Genomic DNA, 19,049 nt, shown 5'->3' with positions numbered 1-19,049 from the left:
CCCCCAATAGATCATAGTTCATTGGCTGTCTGATATGTAACTACTGATGACTGACCTGGAAGCTGTACCGAGGGCTGTGACCCACGCTTGTCAAACGGCCTTGAATATTGAATAGTAACAGGGGGTTCTTTCTGGTCACAATAAAGTACAATGCTGACTTACCTGGAAGCAGTACCGAGGGCTGTGACCCACGCCTGTAGAACGGCCTTGAATAGTAACAGGGGGTTCTTCCTGGTCACAATAAAGTACAATGCTGGCAGGGTGATGACCGCATGGATGAACAGACCAGTCAGCACCGTCACCATGTACATGCCCAGTCTGGCCCCTACTGCCCCCGGGTCATCGATGTACAGGATTTTACCGATGATCAGGAACATGATACCAATAGGAGAATACCTGCAAACATAAAGTTTCTATTAGTACCCTCAAACACGAAGGTGGAATACCTATAAACAACATTTTTTTATACGAAGTACCAGATCACTTTTAGTGAATTTCATGACTTTTTTTATTCAAGCACACTGGCTGAACTTCTGCTTCTGAATTAACTGGGAAATTTATTGTCTTGAAACATTTTAAAGGTGTATCTAAAAACAAAATGACTCTTTATGTAATACTTGGAAACAAAAAGAAAATCATATACAAATGTATAGCATTTTATTTCCATTTCAAAAAATCTTATTGTAGAAATATGTATACAGATTGAGTAGATAAATGGCAAAGGCTACAGAGATCTTCACCATATGGAATATTTGGAAACACAAAAGATCATAATAAGAATTCCTTGAATCAAGACACTTGTATTTTACCTGAAAGACTTCATTTAATAATGACCATATATGTAAGACATGACAGATAGACAATCCTTCATGACATCACTCTCTTATAAGGGACTATCCTTACCAATACATATAATATTTCTTGCTGTTGGTGACTATGGTAAGTCAAACTTGTGATGCAAGGGAAGCAACTCTAAATGACCTAATGAGTATTGTACATTTTCTTGGTGAATGAACGACGTTCCCTCATCTCACTTTTTATGCATCAATCATGATAATAATAATAATTGGAGTTTCTTATATACCGCTTTATCACAACCTAGTTCGTAGGTCGTCTCAAAGTGGTTCACAAATTATTATCTGTGGTTATAGGGCCTTTACAACCGTCCAATATCTTTCTCAACTCCCTGGGGAGCATACAGCCGTTGCTGCCATTTCAGCACTCACAGCTATCATTCAACGATTCTAGCATTGGCCAACTACCTACTCATTTACAGCTGAGTAGACTGAAACAAGTTAAGTAAAGTATCTTGCTCAAAGATACAACACAGTGCATTGACATGACTCGAACCCGCAACACTTCGGTCACAAGCCCGACGTCCTACCACTATACTTCCTTGCCTCCTATAATGATGAATACAAAACCTTGGCCAAGTTCATAGAAAATTATACTGTAGGATTTAATAGATTAAAAGATTTAAACAAAACTATTTGAGCAAATTTAACACATGATTAATTAATTAAAGAAATGGATGAACCCAAACTTATGATATTTTGAATTCCATGATTAGTGACAACAGATAGGTAGCCCCATATTCTCTCCAATCAGAGTGTGTTTATTTCCTAGTATATATATAAATTGTTTGTTAGTTTGTTTGAGTTTTATGTACTTTTATAGCTATGGTCATTTAAGGACATGCAAGGTTTTGGTGGTGGAGGAAAGCCAGAGTTCCCGGAGAAAACCTACAGACCTGGGGCCAGTACCTTTCGACTGCCCCACGTAGGCCTCAAACCTGTGACCAGTGGTGGAGGGCTAGTGATCTTAGAAGGTCAGATGCCTTAACCACTTAACCACCGTGGCCCCTAAAACTTTGTATCTGAATCACCAAACTGAGGAAGGGGAGATAACTTACCACATGAATAGTATAACCATCTGCATGATAATATCATTAAGGATGAGGAAGGGGAGATAACTTACCACATAACTAGTACAACCATCTGCATGATAATATCATGAAGGATGAGGAAGGGGAGATAACTTACCACATGAATAGTACAACCATCTGCATGATAATATCATTAAGGACGAGGAAGGGGAGATAACTTACCACATGACTAGTACAACCATCTGCATGATAATATCATTAAGGATGAGGAAGAAATCCACCATTAAGTTGGCACGCTTTCCCATCTTACTCAGCATCATACCAAACGCAGTGCAGAAAGTAATGATTCCTGAAAGCACATATAAGTACTGTCATATCCTACACTTGTATATTTTGAAAGTCAAAACATGTGTTTTTTCGATAAGACTTAAACTAAGACCACTCTTCACACAAAATAGATCTGAAATCACAATTCAATTTAAAGAAAAAATCACTTTTGTACATTAATATAAAAAAACAATAAGAAATTCAATTGTTTATACATTATTTTTACATTATTTGATGAAATAATATATAAATACGGACAATGACACAAATTGAATTATATACATATTATTCAACTTGCACAGATTATTTATAAAAGGTATAGGTACAGAACATTCCATTGTATACATTCTTTAACAGTAAACATTACTTATAATCTTAATAACAACAATCATAATAATAATGCTTTCTTTGAAAATCAGTAATAGTTAATAATGAAAAAAATATTATTTTGAGGACTTTTTCATCTATAAAAACAATCCAAGAAACAATTTTACAAAACAAATCAGTAAGCCCTAAGATAGTTATATATATTTCGATGATTTTGACCTGAGGTGGCCTTGACCTACCCAGAACATTGATGCCGTTGTTGAAGGGTAGCTGCCTCTCTACAAAAACCTTTGACATTCTCACGCTTACTTCCGAATAATCTGAGAGATTTTTGTCAGTGATATTAACAATGGCTGCATTCAGCGACATGGCCAGAGTTTTGTTGACATGTTCCTTTGAAATGTTGAGTTGAACAAGATCTGATGTTCGTACCAGTAACGACTGGTTCACATTTTTGTTCACATCTATGTATTTTGTACGTTGGTGAGCAAAGCTGGCCTGTATCAAATTGGTTGGAAAAACGTTTCTGAAAGGAAAACAAAAATTGAAATTTTAAGATTTATCTAGATTCAAATGTTTAAAATATTTCATCATCCTACTCGCTTTTTGTTGTTTGTTCTATACTTCAAAGAAACAGTTAAAAAATACATTTGTAGAGGTCACTCTTTCATCACTGTGGTAAGGTTAAAGGTCACATTATTAACACATGGTGGTAAGGTCAAAGGTTACTCTATCATTACTAAGTGGCAAGGTTAAAGGTCACATTATTAACACTTTGTGGTAAGGTTAAACGTAACATTATTAACACTTTGTGGCAAGGTTAAAGGTCACATTATTCACACTTTGTGGTAAGTATTAAAGGTCACATTATAAACACTTTGTGGCAAGGTTAAAGGTCACATTGTTAACACTTTGTGGTAAGTATTAAAGGTCACATTATAAACACTTTGTGGCAAGGTTAAAGGTCACATTGTTAACACTTTGTGGCAAGGTTAAAGGTCACATTGTTAACACTTTGTGGTAAGTATTAAAGGTCACATTATTAACACTTTGTGGTAAGTATTAAAGGTCACATTATAAACACTTTGTGGCAAGGTTAAAGGTCACATTGTTAACACTTTGTGGTAAGGTTAAAGGTCACATTATTAACTCTCTGTGGTAAGTATTGAAGGCCACGTTATTAACACATGGTGGTAAGGTCAAAGGTTACTCTATCATTCCTAAGTGGTAAGGTTAAAGGTCACATTATTAACACTTTATGGTAAGGTAAAAGGTCACATTATTAACACTTTGTGGCAAGGTTAAAGGTCACATTGTTAACACTTTGTGGTAAGGTTAAAGGTCACATTATTAACACTCTGTGGTAAGGTTAAAGGTCACATTATTAACACTCTGTGGTAAGTATTGAAGGCCACGTTATTAACACTTTGTGGTAAGGTTAAAGGTCACATTATTAACACTTTATGGTAAGGTTAAAGGTCACATTATTAACACTTTGTGGTAAGGTTAAAGGTCACATTATTAACACTTTGTGGTAAGTATTAAAGGTCACATTATTAACACTTTGTGGCAAGGTTAAAGGTCACATTGTTAACACTTTGTGGTAAGATTAAAGGTCACATTATTAACACTTTGTGGTAAGGTTAAAGGTCACATTATTAACACTTTGTGGTAAGTATTAAAGGTCACATTATTAACACTTTGTGGCAAGGTTAAAGGTCACATTGTTAACACTTTGTGGTAAGGTTAAAGGTCACATTATTAACACTTTGTGGTAAGGTTAAAGGTCACATTATTAACACTTTGTGGTAAGTATTAAAGGTCACATTATTAACACTTTGTGGCAAGGTTAAAGGTCACATTGTTAACACTTTGTGGTAAGATTAAAGGTCACATTATTAACACTTTGTGGTAAGGTTAAAGGTCACATTATTAACACTTTGTGGTAAGTATTAAAGGTCACATTATTAACACTTTGTGGCAAGGTTAAAGGTCACATTGTTAACACTTTGTGGTAAGATTAAAGGTCATATTATTAACACTTTGTGGTAAGGTTAAAGGTCACATTATTAACACTTTGTGGTAAGTATTAAAGGTCACATTATTAACACTTTGTGGTAAGTATTAAAGATCACATTATTAACACTTTGTGGTATGGTAAAGAGTTAATCTATCATTGTTCTTTTGTAAGGTTGAAGGTCACTCTATCATATAGCTGTGGAAAAGATAAGGTCACCCTGTTCTCATTCTGTGGTAAAATAAAGGTCACTAAATCATCCTATCGGGAGAGTTAAAAGTAAATCACTTAATCATTAACATGTGGTAAGGTTAAAGGTCAAGATTAAACATTAATAAGATTTTTTTCAGGGTTTTGCTTGTTTGAGCACTTTTGATATATTTAATTTTATGTTTACTATCCCTCATTTCTGTTCCTTTAATCATCTCTCACATTGTAAATACTGTAATACTACAATTCATACATTCACATTTACTATGATACTTTTGTATAATCTTTTAGTGCATCATACATGTACTAAAATTATCTAGCACTTATTCTACTATGCACCAATCAAAAATGGCTAAATCTTTTCACCCTTTCAGGCTGTAACTCTTAGCAACTTGATGACATCACAGTTATTCTTTATTGTTCTAGTCACATGACCTTTAATTTCAATGTACCATACATATGTAGTTGCTAACATCATGTAACTGTGTTCTGAAAAAGGCCTCCCTTTGGCATGTCAGCACGTAGGATGTAAATCAAGCATTACATATTGTACCGGATTCAGTGGTGTTATGGCTGATCATTTCTATTTTCATTTGCTCTGCTTTCCCTGATGAACACAGTTGAATACCATTAATTGGTATCCACCCCAGGATTCCTACCCCCACTATGGAACTGAATTCCTTGCAGAGATGTTGGGTCTCCACCATCCTGTTGTTATTAATATGATTTAAAAATCTTAAACTTCACAGTGGAAATAATTGTGGGATGTGCCAATCCAAACAACTTTCGTCCTATTCACACATATATATATATCCAGACGATTGTGTTGATCTACCTTTACCTGTATTTAACAAGATTACCCACCTGATGAGGTCTAGAAATGCGTCAAGAGAGCTGACCCTGTCATCTCCCTTAGACGGTCCATCCTCTTTTGGAGGCATGAGGTTCTTGTCTCCAGGGTGGATGGACACGACCAGGATGATACCTAAGATGATGGCAGTAAAGGTTGTGCCGAAGTAGTAAATGATGGCACGTAGACCCATACGACCACTCGACTTGGCATCAATCGATGCTAAACCTGAAAAATAAAGAAACAGTGATGAATGCCAGATGCAATCGACAGTTTTGGGTATCTGTAAGTATGGCTGAGGTGGGGATGGAGGTGGGCAGAGGGGGCTAAGAAACACAAATATACACCAATACATACACATTAATTACAGGCACTATTTCCATAAAAAGTGGATTTTGTTTTAATCAGAAACTTGAAAAACAGCAATAAGCACCCACTTGCACTGAAATTGATCTAGGTATGTTGGAAGTATGAAGAAAAAAATGCAATGGGTTTACGATATTATGATCCAAAAAAATGCTCTAAGCTCCAAAATATTAATGGTTTTGGCCATTTTCCAAAACAACTAAAAATTTCTTGAAATCAGAAAATATCAAGATGCATCCCTCTTAAATGTGACTGACTTATGTGGAAAGGTTGAAAATAAAATCTTGAAATTTTTAGATATGTTCTGGAAACACAAATATGCCCCAAAATATACAAAACATTGTGAAACACAAATATGCCCAAAAATATACATAACTTGGATATTGTTTCCAAGAAAACATAAAATTTCTTGAAATTACAAACTTAGAAATATCTAACACTACCCTTATACACTTTATCTGACACATGCGGAAAGTTTGAAGATAAAATCTGAAACAATTTTTGCTTGGATGGAGGGACAGACAGATTCTTGTTCGCATGTCACTCGCCAAATTCCTGAGATGGGGATTTAAAATGAGAAACCTCCCCTTCTCATCCCTGCCACCTTAAAGATTTAGCTCGATAATGTGACAGCCACATTACTGGTGGGAGTAATGTTCCTTGCCTGTATTGTACTGAACATATGTTTATATATACCTGTGATCATGCATGACACGATGAGAGGAAAAATCAACATTTTCAGCATCCTCATCAAGATGTCTCCGGGGAATGCAATCAGCATCTTTGCTTGATCGGAAGGTTCTACAACTCTGAGTGCAAATCCGAGGATGAGACCCATACACACTCCAGCTATAGTTAGGATAAGTAGGAGGTTGTCCTTTCCCCATGATCCTGCCTGATGTGGAAAACATAATACCATTAACACTCAAAAGTCAATAACAAAAATAAAAGTTAAGGGGAAGCAATTGCTGTGAAACCTGCTTTATTAAGGATATATGTTACTTTGCTGTAATATGACCTTCTTTCCCGAAGAGTTCTACGTTGATGATTAAGGATACTTGCACCACTGCCAAAAACTGTAACTATACTCATAGGAAACTATTTTTCTGCATGACTATAGCTTTGATAAATCAGTTCTGAAAAGAAAACCATACCCTAGCTGTGGGACTTTAATAAAAACTAATTAAGATGAAAGAAACAGACCACAATCAAGTACAGTATTCTGAGAGTAAAACAAATAAAGGACCGGGATTCAAACCCTGGACTTCAAATTGTTCTACATGTACTATCGTTCTAACCGACTCAACCATCTTGTCAATTGAACAGTGCTTCAGTTATATTCAAAACAAAATTAAGGGGAGATTACTTCATATATGAAAAAACAACAGTGCAGTGGGACAGGGATCCTTAAGTAATTTTTTAAAATTAAGGATCCCTGTCCCACTGCTGGCAAAGCACTAGAGAATTCCACTGTTGTTTTTCGTACATGCAGTAACCTCCCCTTCAATTATAGTTACAACTGTAGTGTGACTGGGCCAGGCTACTAACATTGACCGGATAGGTCGATTGACTACAGTGGCAGTATAATGATCGGAGGTCCAGGGTTCCAATATTGGCATGACCTCATTGCGTTTTTACTCCCACAGCATTTTTGTTGATTATTTTTTGTTTATTTCATCTTTATTACTTTATTCACTTAAGCCCCGCAAGGTATGGTTTTCTTTACAGAAATCATTATTCAAATCTATAGTCATGACGGGGTAATATTTTCTGATGTATAGTTCCAATCTTTGGCAGTGGTACAAGGATCCTACAGTGGTAATATCATAATAATATGGGATAAGTTATTCATTAGTTGGTACATATTCAAGTTGCACATGAATTCTAGATTTGATAATATATCTCTTTGGTAAATATTAAGTTACACATGAATTCTAGATTTGATAATACATTTCTAGAAATTTGAATCGGTAGATGAAGCTTATCTAAAAGTGTTTGTTTAAGGTAAACAGTACCATCAGGTTGAAACAAATTATTACCACTGGCACTACAGTGTATTATGATTTTTTTCTTTATTTTTTTTTCTTCAGATTTATTCCAAATAAAACACATTTTGTGATGCATTTAACAGAATAACACTTGTTCAAAATTTGAGCGTTTAAAACAAAATTAAAAAAAAAGAATATATCCTTAACTGTGACACAAATAACAGATATAATGCATCAATGACAGTTGTAAGTAAGGAAATATTTAACTGAAAGTCAAACACAAATAACAGGTGTAAATACATTTGTAGAGGTTACTCTTTCATCACTGTGGTAAGGTTAAAGGTCACATTATTAACACATGTCAAACACTGTATTGTGTAATATAGCATATAACCTAAACCACTTGTGCAATGTGTATGTAGGATATGGCCTTAACTTTCAAACAAATTACAGGTATAATGTGTAAGGTAGTATATACCCTTAACTCTAACACAAATTCATAAAATCCAGCGGAAGATTTTGAACATAAACTATATGTATTTGTTTATTACAATGTACATGTAATTTACTTCTTTCAATTGTTAAATTTGATATTATTTGTCTATGTCATCAATGTACATGTAATTGACTTCTTTCTACATCATCACTTGTATAATGAAATATTTTGTTGATAGGAGATGGCTTCATACATTGCTATAACTTGTGCCAAATCCTTTGTACCTATTTTGGACAATAAAATATGTTTGAAGTCAAAGTCAAGAGTTGATATTACATTTTTTTAAATCACTTGAGGAGTACAACACTATGGTTGGGTGGGGCTGTGCATAGCTTACTCATCTTTCACCATGACAGCTGGGTTTTGATTTCCAGTTGACAGGAAAAGGTATTCAAACACCTGCATGACCGTATCGGCTACCTCTGGGTAATTCAGTTCCCCCCCACATTAAGACCCCCTCCACACTACCATCCAGGCCAACAATTGTGATTGATATACATCGATAGAATTTGTTTCATGATTGTTGTAAAATACATAAAATATCCTTTTCAAAAGTACATCAAGCAAGAGGTTCAGAGCACCTGCAACACCCACCTGGATAATTATTATGTTTAACTCATTCACCACTGAAGACACATTTGAACTCTTCCAATTCAAAGGATGGAACAGTCTCCATTAAGAAATTTCAGGGGTGAAGGAGTTAAGCTATAGGCATACTGTAGACTAGATCAGCTTAAACCACTGAAAACTTCCACAAATTGCTTGTTAATTGATTATGCTTCTGTATGTCAACATGTTAGCTGTTATATGCACAGCATTGATATGACAGATACGACTTTAGACTTTTTGCATTTTAAGATATTTGACGACTTTCGCTTTCCTTGACTTACTGTCAAGGTGAAAGTGGTAAAATATCATAAAATAAAAAAAGATCAAAGTTTTACCAAACTAAAATAGATTTCTAAATCTTTAAACTCGTTATTGCCCATATTGAATTTTGATCTCTACCAGCACTCAAAATTGTCATTTGAATTCCACACAACAATCCCTCAGAGAAAGATCTATATCATCTTGTTTAGAGAATGTTGTTTAATGAAGTTTTCAGCATTACTAGCCATCGTGACCTTAAAATTAAGTCTATATGAGGAAACTGAACATCCATCACACCCAGGAAGCTGCTTACCGAATATCATGACCTTAAAAGAAAATCATTGAGAAACTAGAGAAACTGCAATTGAGCTCACAAAGGTATATCCCCCCTTCATTTTATCTAGGTATTCAAACGATGTATGCAGAGGGTATAGTACCTGAATTGCAATTCTCTTCTTTAATGTACATCTACATATGATGTACTGTGCCAAGTTACAAAAAAATCCAAAACAAACAGTTACGGAGGAGAGCTTACCTGGTTTCTGCTAAGTTTCACAATTAAAAGGTACTACTATTCACAAGGTAGCCTAGTTGGTTAGAGCAACAGTATGATAGTCAGTCTCGCTCCGGTTACATTTTTAAACACCGAACAACACTGTTGTTGAATTTATTTTATTTCATCTTTATCACTTTTCCATATAAGCTCTGCAAGGGTGGGGCCGCGGTGGCCAAGTGGTTAAGGCGTCTAACATTCTGCTACCACTAGCCCAACCACTGGGTCGCAGGTTCGAGACATCCGTGGGGCAGTCGCCAGGCTCTGGCTGTAAGTTGGTGGTCCTCCTCCGCCACCAAAACCTGGCACATCCATAAATGACCACAGCTTTTAAAAGGACGTAAAATACAAACAAACCAAAGTATGGTTTCCTTTTCAGAAATGATCAAATCAAAATTATAAATCAAGCTGGCAGCATGGCTCCAATGCGTTGTTAGCTTTTGGCACTGATACAAGAGTCTTTAAACAAACTTTACCCAAAACAAAAGCTGCTTGTTTTGGATTTTAGTCAGACCACACATTTTGTTTGTTCATTTTAGTTAACCAAATAGAAAACTATCAACAGTACACAAACGTAAGTATTTTTCAAATGTGTCTGATGGAGAACACACACTGAAAATAGTGTCCTGGAGTCACAAGCCTTAGTGTATATATACACACAAGAATGCATGTAAGAAACAGTAGACACATGTCTTGTTTACACAACATTCCAAAATATACATGTACACGTGCAGGTGTCAATACTTTTTCTCACAGTTCTACGTAAGTAAGATACACATGTTCCCTATGGAACGTTCATGTGGGATTATATAAGTCTCCTTCAAGCCCAGGGGTGAAGGTAACCTACATGCATATGATACTGTTTTTATTGTATACCCTTTCTACTAGTTATTCTTTATATATGTGACAGAGATCATTATTTTTTCAATGCCTCCGCTAGGAGTCGAACCCGGACCTCTTGTTTACTTGTCTTACACTATACTGAATGAGCTAAACAGAAATTCTCCCTAGCCGAGTCTGTAGGAAGCTGCTAGTATTTTACCACGGTGACATATATAAGGTGGTTATGATTTATATTAAAAAGTAAGATTTCATGAAAAATGTGAAAAGTAAAATTTCATGAAAAATGTAAAAAGTAAAAAAGTAAATTTCATGAAAAATGTAAACAGTAAAATTTAACGATTTTTTTTCTTGTCAATTATGCACACGACCGCAATGGTAAACAATCTATACAACAGTAACAGTGACTGCGGTGAGAGTCTCTGATGACTATCACAGAAGGAATGTGAGGTTTGTAATTGGCCTGTCATTTGTGTTAAATTATTTACAAGTGTAAATAAAGTGGGCACACTCCGATAGCCATCAGCATATCCCAGATATACTTCTATCGTAAAATATTATTTATTGCAAGAGGATCAATTGCATTTACAATTTCTTTCACATCACAATTTTATTTTTTTTAAAGTGACTTTGTTAAAGTAGTCATTTCCCTACAGATATCGCAGAAAAAATGATAAATTGCAGTATTTCCAGTACGTTAAAAAAGATTTGAAAATACGAATAGAACGTTTTATTCCCTTCCTGCGTACATCGATCAGTATTTAGATTTCAACATGTTTCCTCCGTGATTCTGATCAATGGCTTTTTTAAGCAAGATTACAACTATAAAGTACAAATCACATGACACATGCATTGGTGGGTTTCTAATTCTAAACACAGTTGTTGCGATTGCCGAGATCCAAGTGATTTATCCAGGAAACACCTATTACACAAGAGGATCACTATCCCTGTGGGAAATCTTACAAACGTGACAAACGCCACACGAAACAAACTACATTTACTAAAGTGAAACTGACAACCAAAATGAATTCGCTGTATTTTGTGAACTCTGGCACATTAGTGAGCCTCTATGTCACACATTGCCTCCGAGATCGACGGCTTACAAGGGAGTAATGATTGTTCGACAATTGTCAGGAAACAAATCCAATTTGCCAAATGACTTTTCTGGTTTTTTTTACTTACTGATATTCTTTTACTGTTTCTTCACACCTTAAATATTGAGCATTGAACGCACACAGTATTCTCTTCCTCGATATTTCATAAATAATATTGTAGCTTTATGATATGTACCCAAAATAGACACCATTCACACATTACAGAAGATGATTTCAAGTAAATAATCCGACAAAATTTCCCAACTATAAAAACAGATGTGAAAGTAGGTGTTTAACTTTAAAAGAGTAATTGGTGTACTTGAAAGTACTGAGATTATTTGATGTACTTTGCGATCCCCTAGTCCTGTATTTACGTGTGAAGTTGCACCCAGCATGCACTGATTACGCGGATTATAAGGACATCATAAGGCTAAAGCTATCTCATCGCCGTATATTTTGTAATTAATTATCTCCCTTATTATTGCTGGTTTTAATTAACCCAAGTTCTCAATTACAGAAATTTGGCGCCTCTTGTAATCAGAAAGAAAATTTCTGGTTGGGCATATCTATTATTATATATGTCACTGATGACGACAATCAAATCATACCACTCATTATATTCTTGATCCTCTAAAAAAAAAAATACCAATCAAAAAATAACTGAGAACTCAAATTGTTGCACATTTGGTCCGTCATCATTGCATGACATTTCAGGCCAGTTTCATATTTGATGTTAATGATGTCCTCAACTGATATTAATATAAAATAAAGCAGTAGCTATTCTCTCACGTGTCACAGAGTGGTGTCCCGTTGTACACCTTAAGTGTAGGATTTCACTGTCACCCCAATAGGATAAGATTTCTCTGTCACGTGTTCAATTGTGACTCATTAAAATGTGTCACCGGTAATTGTGACGTCATCAAGAGTGAATGACGATATTCATACCCCACTAGGTGGAGTTGTGACTGAAATAATAGGATGAGAGAAAAATAATCATCCGCTACCTTGAGGGTGTAACAGAGAAATCTCCAACCCGAGGGGTGATGCTTTTTGTTTGTCTAACCCGAGGCTCTAAGATTCTATTAGTCACTCTAAGTGTATGATTTCCCTTTTCATATCATTGAGGTAGCAGAGAAAGCATACCCTAAAGTGTGACAGAGAAATCATACCCTAAAGTGTGACAGAGAAATCATACCCTTAAGTGTCACAGAGAAATCTTACCCTAAAGTGTGACAGAGAAATCATACCCTAGGTGACAGAGAAATCATACCCTAAAGTTTGACAGAGAAATCATACCCGAAAGAGTGACATAGAAATCATACCCTAAACTATGAGAGAGAAATCATACCCTAGGGGACAGATAAATCACACCCTACAGTGTGTCAGGGAAATCATACCCTCCGGCACAGAGAAATCACACCCTCCAGTGTGACAGGGAAATCATACCCTCCGGCACAGAGAAATCACACCCTCCAGTGTGACAGGGAAATCATACCCGAGGGGACAGAGAAATCAGACCCTACAGTGTGACAGGGAAATCATACCCGAGGGGACAGAGAAATCACACCCTACAGTGTGACAGAGAAATCATACTCTAGGTGACAGAGAAATCATACTCTAGGTGACAGAGAAATCATACCCGAAAGTGTGACATAGAAATCATACCCTAAAGTGTGACAGAGAAATTATACCCTAAAGTGTGACAGAGAATCATACCCTAGGGAGGTGACCATCCGCTAGAGTCTATGATTTCTCTGTCACCTAGAGTCTATGATTTCTCTGTCACTCCCTTTGGTATGACAGATGGCATGCGGAAAGAAACAATAGGATAACATTTGGGGAACATTAAACATGATGTCACACTCAGCTTCTGATGGGAGAGGTCCAGTGCAAATCAAACATGCCAAACTATGTCACTTGAGCTGTGACTGAAATAATATGATTGGAGAAAAAAAATCATCCCCTACCTTGGAGGTTGAACAGAGAATTCTCCAACCCTCCTGGCGATTATTTGGTTGAATAACCCTAAGCGGATCCTCAGGTTAAAACAACAACAACATTTCCCTTGGGTTTGAGATTTCTTTGTCACTCCCTCTAGGTAGGGGAACATTATATTAATTATCAGGTCATATATTCATGATATTTATCATACCTCTACTTTATTTACTCTATATAAAAGTAATTGGTTAAATCGAATATATCCCCACTTTTGCCTGACTGTGTTTTAGTCCTGTGTGTTAGTCTTGGAACTAAAACACACCTATGCTCGGGTGTTACCGCCGAGCCAATTAGGTGGGAGGTGGGCGGAGCTTGTTACTGAACTCGGAAGCGACGCGCGAGGTGGGCGGAACTTGCTACCGAACTCGGAAGCGACTCACGAGGTGGGCGGAGCTTGCTACCGAACTCGGAAACATTTGGCTCCATTGCCATCAAAGGGGTAGTTGGGACGTGAAGCTATACAGCTTATGGTTTACAAATATTTTCTTGTTAAAACTATCTCTCCAGTGTGTATCGGTATAATAAAACGGTTAAAGTATGGGGTTGAGGGATATAGCAAGTTTCTGGTGTCCCTTGACCATGCCTATTTCCCTCGGCTTCGCCTCGGGAAATAGATCTGGTCTCGGGACACCAGAAACTTGCAATATCCCTGAACCCCATACTTTAACTGTATAATAAGATGATGTCCCTAGAAGATCACATCATTCAAGGGCCATCATATTGAAATGACATACATTCTCCACATATCAATAGAACTTATTTTTGCATAATTCTAAAGATTAACTTCCAGCAAAAAAACAACAATAACATATATGCTTAACCAGAAAGGGTCAGGTTATGACATTTAACATAAATAAATATACTGAAACAACATGTATGTTCCCCTTTTTCTCCTCAGCCTCCCCCAAACACACATACACAAAAAACTTTCCCACACTCTTGACAACCCTTCACCACCACCCCAGCCCCTGAAACTGAAACAGGTCAGGGTCCCAAAATAAACAAACTGGAGTGTTGCCCTTATAATAAACCAGGCCGGTTGGCAACTTATGCATTTGTGAGACTAATAGACCATATTTGTTCCTCAATGGAAGAAAACAACAAATGTACAAGAGGCCCATTGGACATGTATTCCTCATTCAACTATACTTTTTTTTTCTTTTTTCATTTTCTGTCTTTGTGACCTTAACTTGACAGTGGGTTACTTTCATTTATTTGGGAAAAAGTTATTTTGGAAGTTCAGTTATTTGAAGAAAAGAAAATAGCAAATAATAAGTGGCCTTGAAAGTGGATCAAGACAATCATTTCAACAAACCTGATAGTCTTTCACACTTAAAAAAACTTCCAAAGTAAGACCAAACAACAGTTCTTTATACATTATGTCTCTTTAGAAGATGTTTTTAATATGTGTATATTTACATACTATCCTTGTATCAAGTAGAAACTTAAGACAGAAATATTTGTATATTTTTTCTCTCATTTATTAATATTATTAATAGCATTAATATTTTTTTTATTTTTTTTGCCAAATTAACAAGATAAATGTCTATCAAAATACTCCATATACACATACTTGACCATGAAGCTTGGTAATGATATTTGAAATTAAACAAATGTATGATGATGAGTGATTATTCCTATACTCCACCTCCCCAAATGTACATTACAGGAAAATGTTCCCATACACTTGACCAGTGAAACAGAATAAGGTTCATGGGAGTCCCTAAATAGACAATAGACACACCAACATAGAGTGCTTTCCTCCTATAAACTCTATATAAAGTGAAGGATGACAACTCTTATCCACTTGTAGGACTTTAAAGGAAGGACCAAGTTTATTCATGGGAAGAAAAAAAAAAGCAGTACGCAAACAAAACCAAGAGGCCAATTGGACATGTATCTTTTCATCAATCATTTTCATGACACCATTACAGCAAGCATACAATTGAAAATTAACACCTTTAGTAACAATATTATGTTTTGTTTACAATTTCAAAACATCTGATGGTGTGACCTTCAGTCAGAAGGTCAAGGTCATCTATTTGTGGAAACAAATGTACAGTTGACAATAACTTTACTCCAGCCAGCTTAACAGACTGAAGATTATCACTCTAAGAATTAATATTTTCATAATTTATTTTTATTTTTATAGATTTAATATATTTTCCCTCGTGATTTTGGAGAAAAGAAAAAAATCAATCAATTGAACAAAACTCATCATCATTCAATCTAGAAAGGCACAGGCCAAATATCAATGATCAATACATCATATTTCTTAAAACATTTTTGTGTGTCTTTTTACACATATTTCCAAACATCATGACTCTAGGCTTTGTACTCTTAAAGAAGAAGTTATGGAAAAAAAGCACATGGCATATACTACATTGTAAAGCCACAGAAAAGTCATGCCAGGTGAGCCATTGATAGAACCATAATTGGAGGATCCTTTCTTTCTACTGTATAATTAGGCCCAGATCTGTTCATGCAAAGTTGAAACTTTTAATCATCCTTAATTACTGGCTATTCATTTTTGATGAGGTAAAGTTGAGAAAGTCTAAACCAATATGAGGGAATAGAGACCATCAATAATTTAGAATTGACAAAGAGAATAACTAGAGGCCCAGTATCTGTACCACTCACCTGGATACTTATCCAAATCTATTTCAGTTTTAATTAATTTTTATAATTAGCATGCTTATTCTGACATTTGCATGGTTCAAATAACATGTGCATATACTGTCATGTGTGCTTAAAAGTTTATAGTTTAATTTGATAAATTGTAATATAAAAATGTACTGCATATGTATTAACCCTTTTACCCCTAGGTAACTTTAGTAGACTCTACCGTACATTGATCTGAATGAATCCATTATGGTCTACAGTGGTGAAAGGGTAAAACAAAATATATTTTAAGTCACATACTCTGTGAAATCCTGGTAGCAGTGGTGTAATATTTTCATATATTGAATATCCTGAAGGAAATCACATGACTTGGAAGTAGTACTTCACATAATTTGTATATTTATCCTGGTGGTAGTCACATGATCTGTATAGTAGAGGTCATATGATCTGTATATTATCCTGGTGGTAGTCACATGATCTGTATATCTATTCTGGTTGTAGAAGTCACATGATCTGTATAACTATCCTTGTGTACGTAACATGATCTGCATTTTTATCCTGGTGTACATCACATGATATGTATATATCTATCCTTGTGGAAGTCACATGATCTGTATATTATCCTGGTGGTAGTCACATGATTTGTATATTATCCTGGTGGTAGTCACATGCTCTGTATATCTATCCTGGTGGTAGTCACATGATCTGCATATTATCCTGGTGGTAGTCACATGATCTGTATATTATCCTGGTAGTAGTCACATGCTCTATATATCTATCCTGGTTGTAGAAGTCACATTATCTGTATATCTATCCTGATGGTAGTCACATGATCAGTATAGGAGAGGTCACATGATCTGAATATGATCTTGGTGGTAGTCACATGATCTGTATATTATCCTGGTGGTAGTCACATGGTCTGTACATTTAATCTTGTTGTAGTCACATACTCTGTAGGAATGTCCAGGTGGTAGTCACATGATCTTTATATTATCCTCTCTTCATCACATGATTTCTTTATTATCCTGGTGGTTGTCACATTATCGGTATATTACCCTGTTGGTAGTCGCATGATCTGTATATTATCCTGGTGGTAGTCACATTACTTGTATATTGTCCTGTTTTTAGTCACATGATCTGTATGTTATCCTGATGGTAGTCACATGATCGGTATAGGAGAGGTCACATGATCTGAATATGATCTTGGTGGTAGTCACATGATCTGTATATTCTACTGGTGGTAGTCACATGATTTTTATATTATCCTGTGGGGTCACTTGATCTGTATATTGTCCTGTTGGTAGTCACATGATCTGTATATTATCCTGGTGGTAGTCACATTACTTGTTTATTGTCCTGTTGGTTGTCACATGATCTGTATATTATCCTGGTAGTAGTCACATGATCTATATATCTATCCTGGTTGTAGAAGTCACATTATCTGTATATCTATCCTGATGGTAGTCACATGATCAGTATAGGAGAGGTAAACATAATCTGAATATGATCTTGGTGGTAGTCACATTACTTGTATATTGTCCTGGTTTTAGTCACATGATCTGTTTATTATCCTAGTGGTAGTCACATGATCAGTAAAGGTGAGGTCACATGATCTGAATATGATCTTGGTGGTAGTCAGATGATCTATATATTTGTCCTGATGGTAGTCCCATGATCAGTATATTATCCTGATGGTAGTCACTTGATCTGTATATTATCCTGGTGGTAGTCACATGATTTGTATATTATCCTGGTGGTTGTCACATTATCTGTAAATTGTCCTGGTTTTAGTCACATGATTTGTATATTAACCGGGTGGTGGTCACATTATCTGTATATGATCCTGGTGGTAGTCACATTATCTGTGTATGATTCTGATGGTAGTCACATGTTCTGTATATTATCCTTGTGGAAGTCGCATTATCTGTATATTTTCCTGGTGGTAGTTACATGATCTGTATATTGTCCTGGTGGTAGTCACATGATCTGTTTATTATCCTGGTGGTAGTCACATTATCTGTATATAGTCCTGGTGGTTGTCACATGATCTGTATATTATCCTGGTGGTAGTCACATGATGTGTATATTGTCCTGGTGGTAGTCACATGATCTGTATATGATCCTGGTGGTAGTCACATGATCTGTATATTATCCTGGTGGTAGTCACATGATTTTTATATTATCCTGTGGGGTCACTTGATCTGTATATTGTCCTGTTGGTAGTCACATGAACTGTTAATTTATCATGGTGGTAATCACATGATTTGTATATTATCCTCGTGGTTGTCACATTATCTGTAAATTGTCCTAGTTTTAGTCACATGATTTGTATATTAACCGGGTGGTGGTCACATTATCTGTATATGATCCTGGTGGTAGTCACATTATCTGTGTATGATCCTGATGGTAGTCACATGTTCTGTAAATTATCCTTGTGGAAGTCGCATGATCTGTATATTGTCCTGTTGGTAGTCACATGATCTGCATATTATCCTGGTGGTAGTCACATGATATGTCTTTTGTCCTTGTGGTAATCACATGATCTGTATATTATCCTGGTGGTAATCACATGATCTGTATATTATCCTGGTAGTAGTCACATGCTC

The 19,049-nt window shown here is 35.8% G+C and overlaps 1 protein-coding gene across 3 annotated transcripts in view; it reads right to left on the bottom strand.

Annotated features, from left to right (window-relative positions):
* LOC110456874 (excitatory amino acid transporter-like) overlaps positions 1–19,049 on the bottom strand; it is a 67,782-nt gene that overhangs the window by 3,820 nt on the left and 44,913 nt on the right. For all 3 annotated transcript variants that reach the window (XM_021507899.1, XM_021507900.1, XM_021507901.1), the window contains exons 3-7: positions 6,679–6,877; positions 5,631–5,844; positions 2,779–3,065; positions 2,108–2,234; positions 163–396 (exon numbers count right to left, since the gene is read on the bottom strand). In XM_021507899.1, coding sequence (XP_021363574.1) covers positions 163–396; positions 2,108–2,234; positions 2,779–3,065; positions 5,631–5,844; positions 6,679–6,877 — 1,061 coding nt within the window. The remainder of the gene's footprint in view (positions 1–162; positions 397–2,107; positions 2,235–2,778; positions 3,066–5,630; positions 5,845–6,678; positions 6,878–19,049) is intronic.

The sequence above is a fragment of the Mizuhopecten yessoensis genome, unplaced genomic scaffold (assembly GCF_002113885.1).
Source record: "Mizuhopecten yessoensis strain PY_sf001 unplaced genomic scaffold, ASM211388v2 scaffold8937, whole genome shotgun sequence".
NCBI lineage: Eukaryota > Metazoa > Mollusca > Bivalvia > Pectinida > Pectinidae > Mizuhopecten > Mizuhopecten yessoensis.
The sequence above is the reverse complement of the archived record's forward strand: the minus strand, read 5'-3'. Positions and strand labels throughout refer to the sequence as shown.